Here is a 13,685-nt window from a genome sequence, read left to right on the forward strand (position 1 = left end):
CCTTGATTAAGTGAGATTAGAAAACTCCTAACGGATGACTAACTTATCTTTAGGGGATTTTCATAGACATTTATCAATTGCACGTTAAAGAACAATCTTAGGTGGTTAAAGTGTGTTTATCGTTTTAGCTTTTCGAATGATTGTCATGTTAGGATTCCCGAAAGGGATACTAATTGTCTTGAAAATGGAAAAATGACCAAATGTTTTAAGTGACAAAACCGACTTAGTTCATATACTTTGGTTGTGTATAAAGCAAGGTTGTATATTTATTTTATTATTTGGAGTCTATTATGTTTTTATAAATATTTTTTATGCTTATTTTAGTTTTTAGAAAAATCACTCACTTATCTTCCTACCGGTAGTTTAATGACAAAGGTCTAGTATTATTTCTCCGCCCACATCCTTGGATCGACACTTGGTTCTTACCGATACTTTACTACATATATGACGGGGTACACTTGCCCTTTCGTGTGTGTTTTAATGTTGAAGTATAAATCATTTTTATAAATTTAAAACCGAATCGTGTGTTATATTCTTTGTAAAAACATGTATATACGCGCACACATCAGTCGCCATTCATGGCTCTTCTCGTAGTTGGGGAGTTGCTCCGGTCAATAATGCTTACACGGGTACTTGGAAAACTTGCGTTTCATTTTGGAACAAGTTTAAAGTCGATGGCATTGGTTTCAATAATATGATATGCGGAAAGTTAGGAGACGGTGGCCAGATTCGATTTTGGCTAGATACATGGGTGTGTAATGAACCTCTCAAGGATAAATTTCCGGAACTGGTTGCTTTGGAAAAGAATAAGAGGAGTTTAGTTCGAGATCGGATTCAGTCGACAGGTACGGTTCGCATTTTAAAGTGGGAGTGGCGTCGAAGTGAGTTGAGGGCCGAAGAGGTAGCAGCCAAACGTTCGCTGGAAGTCTTATTGCAGGATTTAAAATTGGAAGATAGATATGATAATTGGGAATGGAGAGATGCAAGGAATGAAGGATTTTCGGTTGCTAGTGTGAAGACATGGATGCGTGGTTCGACTCTGAATGATGTTCGGTTCGAGTTCAAGTGGAGTAAATGGGTTCCCCTGAAATGCAATATTTTTATGTGGCGAGCGTTTCTTGATTGATTACCCACAAAGACGACCTTGCTTAGAAGAAACATTCATGTGGATAATAGTCTATGTGCTTGGTCTGAAGGGTCGGACGAAACTGTGGAACATTTGTTTACAGGGTGTGCGATTTCAGCAGGAGTTTTGAATGGGATTTCTAGATGGTGCCGGGTTCCAGGTATCTTTGCGTTTCATGTAAAGGACTTGGTGGATATGCACGAACTTTGTCGGTTAGCAGGAACCAAGAAGAAGGTGTTACATGGCATTGTTATTATTGCTTGTTGGTGGTTATGGCGGGCTCGGAATGAAAAAAATCTTTTCAAGTAAGGATGCGAACGTGGTAGAGATGATTGCCGATATCAAGACTTTGGGTTTTTTTATGGTATAAGCATAGGTTCAAAGAAGGAGTACTTGATTGGCATAGATGGTGTAACTTTGATTTGATGTAATTTCGGATTTCTTTATGTTGGTTTTCGGCTTGCTTTTTCTGTGTTGGTGATAGCTTGCTTTTGGTTGGTGGTTTTATGAAAGTTAATTTAAAAAAAAAAAAGAGAGAGAGAAAAATAGTTTGGCGGTCAACAAAAATAAATGAAGTGAAGTCTATAAATAAAATAAAATAGAGGATAATATGGATATGATTTATAAAATATAAACACCATCATCATCAACAGGGAGGGAGGGAGCTGAACGTTTGACTTGGATGAAGAGCGAGCAAGAGGCGATTCGGAAGTCAATCGCAATCGGATAAATTCATCTTCTCTTCTTCTAAAGGTATATGTGATCTGCCCTTTGTCGTACGTACTAGTGTCTTATTATCTTCCAACCATTCCAGACCAGATCTAGGGTTTGTAGATTCGATCTTCGCATGCATACTGTTGTGGCTGTGCATAAGATAAAAGTATGTATGAAAATGAATATTTAGGTGTTGGTCAATCGATCCGTCTACTGGAACTCAGCTTGCTGCTGCTAATATTTTCTCTAAAACTGCTATGAAAAAGTTTTTTTTTTATTTATTTTTTATTTTTTATTGCCTGTTTGTTTGAACCAACAAATTCATGTGCAATCAATGTACCTAAAGCTTATATTGGATTTGTTTGAAAAAGAGATTGCATCTGCTATAGTTGTTGTTTAAATGGATGATCCAGCTATGGAAGTCATCGTTTGCTTTGTACTGGGGAATCATTATTTGACAACACCATGTTTAGAACGAGTATGTTTATTTTCTTTGAAAAATTGATCGACTTTGCATCTCGTATACTTCCGTTTAAAAATGCCATCTTCTGATATAAAGTTATACCGAGTATGCTCAACTTATTAAATACAAGACGTACGTAAATTGTGTGTACACTACCAATTAGCAAGCAAGTAAACTCTTTTGATTCCTGCCTTTGTGCTTGGACAAATGCTGTTTTGTTATTCATTTATTTTCTTTTTAAAGGCTCCAAGCTCAATAAATCATCCCCATTGTTCTTTTGTCAGATCTATGCGCTCAGAATTTATGCTTGTTTGTAAACTGTATAGCTGGCATTGATGGTCATCTATCGCAGACCCATTCTACTTTAGTGTTGTCGATTCAAGCATGAGTTATCACCATACAAATTCGATTTAGTCTTCATGGTATTCTGAAACCAAGATTTGTCTGCGTCAAAATTAATAGTTTTACAATGGAACAATCAAAATCTGACAGCCATATTCAATACAATCCAGTTCAGCATGAGAATATGGACTCTATACACTCATCTCAAAGCTTTCAAAACACAAACGCTAGACCTACTTCTGTAAAACCTGTGTTAAATTATTCGATCCGGACCGGTGAAGAATTTGCTCTAGAATTTATGCGGGACCGTGTAAACCCTAGGATGCCATATCATGCTGGCGATCCAAGCCGTACGCCTGGCTACCTGGAACTAAAGGGCATTCTAGGCATCAGCCATACCGGATCGGAAAGCGGGTCAGATATTTCCATGATTAATATTGTAGAAAGAGGTTCAACCCGTTTTGAAAATAACCACCAAACTTCATCAGATTTTAACAGTTCACTTGGATCAGATAGTTCACCGAAGATAAAAATTATGTGTAGTTTTGGTGGTAAAATATTGCCTCGCCCAAGTGATGGAAAGCTAAGATATGTTGGAGGAAGTACACGAATTATTCGCATAAGAAAAGATATATACTGGCAAGAGTTACGCCAAAAAGCAATAGAAATTTATATTGAAACTTGTGCAATTAAATACCAGCTTCCCGGGGAGGATCTTGATGCTTTAGTTTCGGTTTCATGTGATGAAGATTTACAGAATATGTTGGAGGAATGTAACGTATTAGGTGTAGGAGAAGGGTCACAAAAGCTTAGGTTGTTTTTATTTTCTTTAAGTGATTTAGATGATACTAGTTTCAGTCATGTTAATTCTGGTGGTGATAATGAATTCCAATTTGTGGTTGCTGTAAACGGGATGGATATTGGTTCAAGACGGGAATCAGCAAATGATCTTGATGGCCAAAATGTTGAGAGGAATACGTCGTCACCTTCTACTTTTATTGACCTCAATGTTCCTGTTCCGTCAAATGCCTATGGAGAAGCCGATCTAGATGCTTGTGTTCCACAAAAGGAGGAGAAACCAAAGGGGGATACTTCTATGAAGCAAGAAGTTAAACAAACCAACGTTAAATCCCCAAGAGATGACGTGGCATCAACAGTTGTTCCACCACCTAGTGAAGGAAAGCTTCCCCCAAAACCTAAAATGAATGAAGACCAGATACATGCAAAGGTTGTTACATCTATCGACAATGATTCGTTTACAGCTGTGGCTCCCGATAACTCGGGCTCTGATCTTATTGATTTGAGTTACCTTGAACCGCCTTCACGAGTTTATCATTCCGAGAGAATTCCGCGTGGGCAGATGGAGAAAAACAGGCTGACCAAGTCAGACGATTCACTCGGGTCTCAATTGCTTGCTACACATTTACAGTCTGATGCTGACCAAATCTCAGAATCGGTTGGAAGTTTACGTACCGAAGATTTCCCACCCCATGGTGGATTAGTCAACAATGAGGCACCAAAAGTCAACACCGATTTGGCTCCGGATTCGGGTAATGTATCTGAATCTGCGATGATTGAGAAGAAAGTTAAGTTCGATAAACCATCAGAAAGTGGATCACAAGTGAAGCACCATGACTATCCTGCAGCTAACAGTCAGGCGACTAGTGGTGGTGATCAAACTTTTGAAAGTGTTTCCAGGCCAGGGCAAGGATCTATTTTGATTGATATCAATGATCGATTTCCCAGTGATTTTTTATCTGATGTATTTGCAAGAGCGATGATATCTGAAGATTCACATGGAATTGGTGTTCTACCACAGGACGGTGTGGGATTGAGCATGAACATTGCAAATCATGAACCTAAACATTGGTCGTTTTTTCAGAAATTAGCACAAAATGAGTTTCAGGGTAAGGATGTTTCTCTTATTGACCAAGATCATCGTGTGGTTTTATCCAATGCTCAAGAAGAAGCATCTATGGGCTATAATGTTTCACAATTTCCTGACGGCCGTAACACTTTCGTGGAAGATGAAGAAAAAGAAATCCATGGTTCAGAATCAACATCTATGCAACCACATTCACTGATGAAAAACAGTGATGACCTGGCAGGAAACTTTAGAATGCCCGACTCAGAGTATGAGGTTGAGACAAGGAACGATGGGCTGCCTTCAATTGATTCTCTAGGTGATCTTGATATCAGTTCCTTACAGGTATAACAAACAACCCACACCCAAGTTTTTAAAATGAGTAATATCAAGGCTAAGGTTATGAATGACTAATGTAGGTTTTGTGTGGTTTTTGCTGCAGATTATAAGAAACGAAGATCTTGAAGAATTAAGGGAGCTTGGTTCGGGTACATTTGGTACCGTGTATCATGGGAAATGGAGGGGAACGGATGTTGCGATTAAACGCATTAAGAAAAGCTGCTTTGCAGGGCGGTCATCTGAACAAGAAAGATTAGTAAGCATCGTTTACATCTTATCTTTAATTAAATAAAAGTTATGCATCTTATGTATTAATTTCTAATAATTCTAGACAGTAGAGTTCTGGCGAGAAGCTGTAATTCTGTCAAAGCTTCATCATCCAAACGTAATGGCATTTTATGGTGTAGTACAAGATGGGCCCGATGGAACATTAGCTACTGTCACAGAGTTCATGGTTGATGGCTCACTAAGGCATGTCTTACTTCGCAAAGATAGGTAATAAATACTTGCCTTCATTTTAATACAAAATATTGTGGTTTCTCTCTAAAATGTGTATGGACATTTTTAGGCATCTTGATCACCGAAAGAGGCTTATAATTGCAATGGATGCGGCCTTTGGAATGGAGTATTTGCACTCCAAGAACATTGTGCATTTTGATTTGAAATGTGACAATCTTCTTGTGAATATGAAGGATTCTTCACGCCCTATATGCAAGGTTATCATATGAATACTATGTATTCGGTTGGGTGTTTTTTTTTTTTTTTTTGTGTATTGTTGAATGACATTATGATTACGCAGGTAGGTGACTTTGGACTGTCAAAAATCAAGAGGAACACTTTGGTTTCAGGTGGAGTTAGGGGAACCCTGCCGTGGATGGCTCCCGAGCTACTGAATGGTGGAAGCAATAAAGTTTCTGAAAAGGCAAAAATGCCCCTCTACAGCTTATTCATTTATGTTGAACACAGCTTTTTTTATTTGTTCTTTCTTTAATGTCGTCTGTCAAATCTAACAGGTTGATGTTTTCTCCTTTGGGATCGTGTTATGGGAGATTCTTACTCGTGAAGAGCCGTATGCCAACATGCACTATGGTGCAATCATAGGTGTGAATTCTTCACTTTCTTGTCATTCTCTTATCTTATTTATATAGTCGATTATTTTTCAAACTTTTGATAATATCTGAAGGTGGATCTATTTTCTTATGAATGTGTTGATTCTGTTTATGTTTCATTTCAAGCGAGTCCAATAACTGATTTGATTTATGTTTCATTTCAAGCTATAAGGGTCAAAGCCTCCCAATGTCTAATTTTTAAAGTATTTGGGTGTATTTTGACCTGTACATAACCTAACCTAAATAACAGACTGTAAGATGCCACATATGCATGTTTACATGGAGTTAATTTTTTGTGTGGCATAATTTGTATCGGTTACAGGAGGCATAGTGAATAACACGCTTAGACCTACGATCCCATGCGACTGTGATCCTGATTGGAGAAGGCTGATGGAGCAGTGCTGGGCCCCGGATCCTGCCGTGAGACCGTCTTTTACTGAAATAACTAATCAATTACGCATAATGTCTGCAGCCCACAAAGCCCATGCTCACAAGCCATCTTAGATTCACATATTTACCCCTTGAATATACAAACAAGGTATACTTTATCATGATTAAATCCAAATTATTACTATTATTGTTATTTATGTATCTTTTTTCAAATATAAATTCGAGTATTTGATAACGTACATGTCAAGTGGACAATGTTATCTGTAAGGACATAAAGTCGATACACTCAGCATGTTTGAATCCATATATGTGTATTTTTTCTACATTTACCATCTTTGTATTTAGGTATACATTTCAATTGCATTTATTAGACCATTAAGACAATGTGGCACGTGGCCACACTCCGAATCCGTATGGCCACTAACAAAGGTTCCGTGTAACCTTTAACAGGCTAACAAGTCAAAAGATCATAACATGGTTCTGTATACAACACGATATCAAATCCTATAATAAAAAATCATTGTCACCAATTGGTTTTACTAAAAACTCAACTTGTGTCTCCAACAAAATGGACTCAATTATAATATACTTTTAAGGTACGCAAAAAATCCAATACTCCAGTTACTAAATATACTCAATAACTTATCCCAACCAAATGACTCAAAATATGTTAAGCTGCGCATAATCAAAAAACTTATAGAGAATGGTTTCTACTTTCTAGTCAAACAATTCAAGAACACGAAACCATTCGAAACCCGACATGCAACGCAATCCAATACTGCCACTGGGATCTAATTTGTTTCAGTAAACATTCTTTGCACTCGAAATCGACACACAAGGCCATTGGGAATGAATATATATGTGTTAGGAACAATGTTGTAAGAATTGGTAGACGCTAGTTGGTCGATGAGGTATTGACTAGCGATTAACCGGGATTAATCGGATTTAGAATTTTATATGTATTTTTTAGTTTCATATATACATACACGTTTTTATATTTAATTTTTTAAGTAGACATGGTTTAACCCCTCGTTTACCCGTTTTTTAAGTGATTGAAGGGAATTTAAGGTTTGTCAAAGTTTGGAGGAATAGAACCACCGTTGACCGCCTAGCAATTAATCGGTCATTACTCGGTCAACCTCTGATTAGTGATTAATCAGCGACTAATTAGAGCCTAGGGAGGATTTTTACAACCTTGGTTAAGAAGCTACAATTTAGAAATCAAGACAATCCAACGGCGGGAGTAGCCCAATCTTTTAGATTGCAAATTATGGATTTATGGGGCTGAAAATCACCACCATTTTGAAAATAGCTGTAAAACCTAGACCTCCCGACTTGTTTTCCGATCTCCAACGTTGAATATGAAGATCTCTATGTTGCAAAACTACTCTTGAAATATGAGCTCGATCCAACGGCTAGATTTCCAGGAAAAGCCAATTCTTTGCGGTTGTGTTTGCCAAAAATGGGAATAGAGCTAAACGAGTCTAATGATTTTGCGAGCAACTTATATTTGAATAAACACTCCTAAATCGTGCATCTAAAAATAATTAAGCTATGCATTCTCATAGGATTACATGTATTATTACAATGCCCTAGTATACCAAATGTTTATTGTCTTATTATTGTAAGTCCTTGCGAGCATGAAGAAAAAAAAAAGTAAAACCAAAGGGCATGCATCTTAAAACTTAAATGCATGTTTCTAGCGACCCACACATACTCTGAAAACCAAACCAAAACATTGTTCCATTTCTCTGATCTCACAATCATCAAGGCCGGCCCTAAGAATTTGTGTGCCTTGTTCGAGCTCGAAAAGATGTGTCCTTAGGTCTTAACGTTTTTGCCATCCGGATGATTGTTTTAGAGCCATTAATGCCTAAATAATGGACACAGTTTCTAACAAATTAAGTTAACGCCTAAGTAATCGACAACCAACACCAAATAACACCTAAATAATCAACGCTTAACGCCAAATAATGTAGTGTAGTAAAAAGTAATGTTTCTCTTTTCTTTTCAAACAATATGTTCCTCACTTCCGTATATAAATAAGAACCAAAATCTTAATATAGAAAATAATACAAAGTAAACTAAATAAAAGGATAGAAAAATAAAATTAAACATATTTAATATAATTTTTATATAATTTTTATGTCAATATAAATAAAGAAATGTAAATAAACGATTGTTTGGTTTGTCTTATTTTACTTTGACCATTGAAAAAAGTAAAAGACTTCAAATAAGAGTAGGGTTAAGTTATATCTGGGCTTTGAATTTAGACTAAAAAAGGCCCACCAAGTTAAATAAAATAGGTTTTCCTTTCTTTTTCATGTTATCATCCGCAGACCCTGCTCCTTTCCTCACCGGAGCTAGCATCGACCAAAACATCCGGTCATTTTAGCTCCATTTTTCTCACTTCATCTCAATTAATTTTCGTCACTACCCATAATAATTTGTATGGGTGTACTATTCAAAATAAAAAAAATTATAATACATATATATATATATATATATATATATATATATATATATATATATATATATATATATATATATATAGTGGAGGGTTCAAATGAGAAGAAATTCTTTGTAAGAAGAAAAAAGAAGAAACTTCAACCAATAGGAATGCTTCATTAGACTTCATTTAATATTTGTACTTAATGTAACTATAAGGGTATATTAGTAAATTTACATACATCATTAATTGGTAGTTTCATCTTTAATAACTAACTATATTAAATTTGTAACTTATTTTTAAGATATATATTTTTCACAAAAAATAAAAATAAAAATTCATTTATAGTGTAGGATAAATACGAGGCGTGTAGGATAAATTACGAGTTGTGTAGGATAAATTTCAATATGTGTAGGATAAATTTCGAAATGTGTAGGATAACTTTTGATGTGTGTAGGCAAAAATATTTAGTGTGGAGGATTATAGTCTTAATGACTAATTAATTAGTCAAACATAAGAATAAATGAGATGAGAAAAAAAACTATTTAATGTTTTACAATTGTACCCTTTTATTCTTTTTCTTCTCAATAAAAATTTCTTCTCAAATGAACCCTCCCCTATATATATATATATATATATATATATATATATATATATATATATATATATATATATATATATATATATATATCGGATTTTTTCTAAAATGTACCCTTCGAAATCACGGGCCCTGGCCGGTTGTCCTCCCCGCACACCCTCAGGGCCGCCCCTGACAATCATCAGCGTAAATTGAAATTGTAAGAATATATTTATATATTAAATATATTAAGTGGCCATTATTATCTAATTGTTCATTGACCAAATTACCCCTATATCCCTAAGTATTTGATGGACATATTTACCCTTAGTAGATAAACATAGGGTTTCCCTTTGAATGTATATAAATAAAGATTACTAGCGAGGGTTTATGGTTAAACAATTATAACCGTGTTCATCAAGAACACCTAAACCCATTAGAACTGTACCCCTTAAAGGGGAACTCGACCAATCTTACGAACATGACGTCTGCTTCCCACGTACACATATCTTATTTATTGTTCATGATTGAATTTACATAATTAGGATTTGCGTTTTACTCATGTTTTAATGATATAATCAATATGTGGTATCAGAGCGTATCTTGATTATATTAATTCAATCATAAAATTGAACTTTGATAATTTATTCTTATGATCTATAAAAGTTCATGTATTCTGCAAATCCTAACATCATTAAAGCTTTGATTTTCACGTGAATCAAAATTTTATTTAATAAATAATTTTGTTTAAAAATTGATGAGAATAATCAATCGAATTCTGTTTCATGTGAATCAACAATGCTGATTGAATTAATTTACAAATTGACGTTGAAAAGTATTTGACATCATCATACGACAATCCTTATCCATGTTTTTCATACTTAAAAAGTAATTGATTAAAAAAAAGGAAAAACTTTTATTAAACTCACTCCATCAATTCAATCGGAGATAATATGGATTCATGAAATTATAATGCATATTATATTGTGAGATTTTATGCTTGTGAAATTTGATGCCAACGATTATGCATTGTAATTTTAGTTGGTAATAATAATATTTAATTTTAAAGAAATCCTCTTATTTGGGATAAGGATGTGTTTTCTAAAACTATGTATCTTCATCTCCAAGTTTCAAATAAAATATTATTTTAATTTATAATCGAATAATTAACTTGGATAGATAGAGATAATTTGAAATTATAATCAAAATCCCTAAAAAAAATAGCATAATCAGCCTTATCGGATCAACTTCAGTTTACGGATTAAATTTACGAGCTTTAAAATTTATGTTTTCGGATCAAAATTTGTGAGTTCAATAATTTCGAGAACTAACAATCATTCTCGAGAACTCATATTATCGAGAACTAATAATCATTCTAGAAAACTCATTATATGGAGAACATGAAATCTCAAAAGAATTCAAAATCATATGTTTACGAGAACTCACAGGATTTTGAGATTTCATAAGGAATTCGAAATCATTATTGCACTCAAAAACTCAATTTTCTCGAAAACTCATTATCTCATTTTTCGAAATTTCAAAAAGGAGTTCGATCCGCGCTAACAGATGATTTGCTGTTAACTAAATGGTTTTGTAAACACTTAATCAGAATAAAATAACTTTTAGAAAACCAAAATAGCTTAACTTGAATGAGCTTCTGATGTATCACTTCTGCCCAAAGGTGATTTAATACATCTATTTATTGTTCAAATATAATAAGAAGCTATGTTAATTATGGCTTACAAACGTGAATATCTCATTTCTGGACAAAGATGATTTAATTCATTCATGTCTAGCATACTTAACAAGTGCATACATAACAAGTGCATGCATAACTAAGGTAATTGTCTCATTTCTGGCCAAAGGTGATTTCTCACAATTATTTTGTACACATACTTAAATGATTTCACTTCTACCCAAAGGTGATTTGTTTTCGTTTAAGTAGAATTTTTCAAATTAATCTATTATTTTGATGTTAGTAATAGACATATCACAACTTCTTCAAATAAGGATCCTCACATTAATGATCATTCATCAATCACCATATTTTGTTTGCCTTATTTTAGTACCCATAACATTACTCGTTATAACTTTCTTCTATAAATTAGTATCTCATCCACTATAATTTCTAAATCTAATATGTTTTGCTTTACTTAAAGTTTCTATAAAATTAGCTCTTAAACCAAATCCTTGATTATCTCTTAAGACACGATAATCCTACTACTCTCTTCTGGTAAAAGTACTGTAGAAGAAAAGTAGAGCATGATGAATAGGAAGAATCGAACATGATGTCTCTTATGATAATCAAGAACTCATTTAACATCAATGTTATTACTAAAGTTATTCCAGATTAAGTTTTTCCAAGACTAATCTAATTTTTATGGAATAATCAAAAGAACTCTTAAGATGCATGCCTTCATTTCAAATCCTAAATTATAAAGTTAAATGACATTTGTGAATACATCATAATGTATAATACCATGACCCAGAAAATAAAGGGCTTAAACATGGAAATAAGTACATTTTTCCAGTACATTACATACTAAATTTTCCACTTGTACAAATTTGATGCCTTAAAAGTCAACTATAACACTTAAAAGTACCAAAGCAAATTGAGTGTGTTGATAAGCAACATATGTACAAAGATAGTAATGTTTGAAACTGGAAAATAAGATGTTTTTTTTTGGGTAAAGGGTTACCCCGATGAAATTTTATATCAACCAAATATTAAAACAGGGTGCATCGAGACACCGATACACACTACTAGACTTGGCATACCAAGACTAGGAAAAGACCAAAAACAAGAAACCCGACAATCGTCACAACCAAAAAAACGGAATACAAGAAAGAAAAACACAGCCTTAAACAAACACGCAAAAGACCCAAAGGAGCCTCTCTAGCCGGGATCAACTTCGATGCTGCTCTTCGAGATCATCCACTTATCCAAGATCTGCTTTTGTTTCGGGTCTCTACCAAACCGGAATCCCATAATTCTGAGTCGAACCGTCTCAATGATGACCTTTGCAAGCACACTTGCACTCCGCTGATTATGAGAAAATAACCTGTTATTTCTTTCTTGCCAGACAAAGTACGTTGCAGCCGCTACCAGGATCTTACTAATGATGTTATCCATAGTACTAGAATTAGCACTAAGCTCCATCCATTGCATGATAGAATCCCAGGTATTCGTAACATTCTCCATGTCAACCAAGTGCCTGACCAATCTCCAAACGTCTGAAGCATATACACATTGAAAGAACAAGTGGTCTCTTGAATCACGGTCAGACTTGCATAGAGGGCAACACATAAGACGCAAATTAGTAGCACTACCGGCTTCCCAAATGGTCATCCTGTCTTGCGTTTTCAACTTGTTTTTGATAACCAACCACAAGTGAAACGAATGTCGGGGAATACATTGGCTGAACCAAACCGCACTTGCCCATAAAACCTTATGACACCTGTTCCGCAAACAATTCCAAACCTCCCAAGAACTAAAACCTTGAAGGTTACCGTCCAAATCTTTCCAGCAAAATCGGTCATTGGTATTAGGAGAAATCTGAATAGAACCGATATTTATAAGGACAGGAAAGAGAGTATACCATGCCTGAGGCCATAGCCATTGGCCATCATTCGTGACAATGTCAGCCGCCTTAGTGTTTAAAGAGAACCCAGCATTAGCAATAGCTCTAGGGGATATGAACGACCGAATCGGACTACAAGAGCACCAGTTATCACTCCATACGTTTGTTTGCCTGCCACTCCGAATAGACATCCAAAAAAACGAGCGAACACTCGAACAGATAGATAAGAGTTTTCTCCAACCCCAGCTAACATTAGCTCGACATTGGACCTCCCAAAAACTTTGGCCTTTCAGCTTGTACGGAAAATAAGATGTTATTCACCTTACAACCACTAAAATATTAAAAGAGCATAGTTCTAAGGTCCATAGTCAAAATAGAAGTACACAATTCCAACTTTAAGGTTCTTCAAGGGAGAATCTCACTTCATAATTATGTCATTAGACTAGGCATAAGCAACGAGACTCTCCATGATTCTAAAGAACTGTTGGATAAATTAACTAGGTAAGTCACCTACTAATGATAGTTCAGTCTGCTAATCTTAATATTCCAATTAACACATGATAAGTTGACTCTAGTTCCAAATGTCTCCTTACCAGAAGTCAACAAATAACTAACATGAGAGTTAGTGACAAATTAAATATTAAGGCTATAAGAACCATAATAAGCAGTCTTATAACAACGCTTTTCGATACCTTACATATTCTGGGGATTAATCAGAATATAGTATCAAT

At 34.9% G+C, this 13,685-nt stretch overlaps 2 protein-coding genes across 3 annotated transcripts; one reads left to right on the top strand and one right to left on the bottom strand.

Annotated features, from left to right (window-relative positions):
- The first annotated feature begins 1,733 nt into the window (after positions 1–1,733).
- Positions 1,734–6,679, top strand: LOC110937987 (serine/threonine-protein kinase STE20). Of its 2 annotated transcripts, none has more exons than XM_022180453.2 (8): positions 1,734–1,879; positions 2,588–4,854; positions 4,952–5,104; positions 5,180–5,343; positions 5,417–5,564; positions 5,648–5,770; positions 5,862–5,949; positions 6,280–6,679. In XM_022180453.2, exons 2-8 carry the CDS (start codon positions 2,773–2,775, stop codon positions 6,459–6,461), a joined length of 2,940 nt encoding a protein of 979 aa, XP_022036145.1. In that variant the 5' UTR covers positions 1,734–1,879; positions 2,588–2,772; the 3' UTR covers positions 6,462–6,679. The 2 variants fall into 2 exon arrangements, with proteins under 2 accessions (XP_022036145.1, XP_022036146.1); XM_022180454.2 differs by having other exon boundaries at positions 1,742–1,879; positions 2,630–4,854.
- A 5,590-nt stretch (positions 6,680–12,269) lies between these two features.
- LOC118479611 lies at positions 12,270–13,145 on the bottom strand. The gene has a single exon (XM_035974222.1). The coding sequence runs from the start codon at positions 13,143–13,145 to the stop codon at positions 12,270–12,272; it is 876 nt and encodes a 291-aa protein (XP_035830115.1).
- Between the last annotated feature and the right edge of the window lie 540 nt (positions 13,146–13,685).

This window comes from Helianthus annuus, chromosome 6 (genome assembly GCF_002127325.2).
Source record: "Helianthus annuus cultivar XRQ/B chromosome 6, HanXRQr2.0-SUNRISE, whole genome shotgun sequence".
Lineage (NCBI taxonomy): Eukaryota > Viridiplantae > Streptophyta > Magnoliopsida > Asterales > Asteraceae > Helianthus > Helianthus annuus.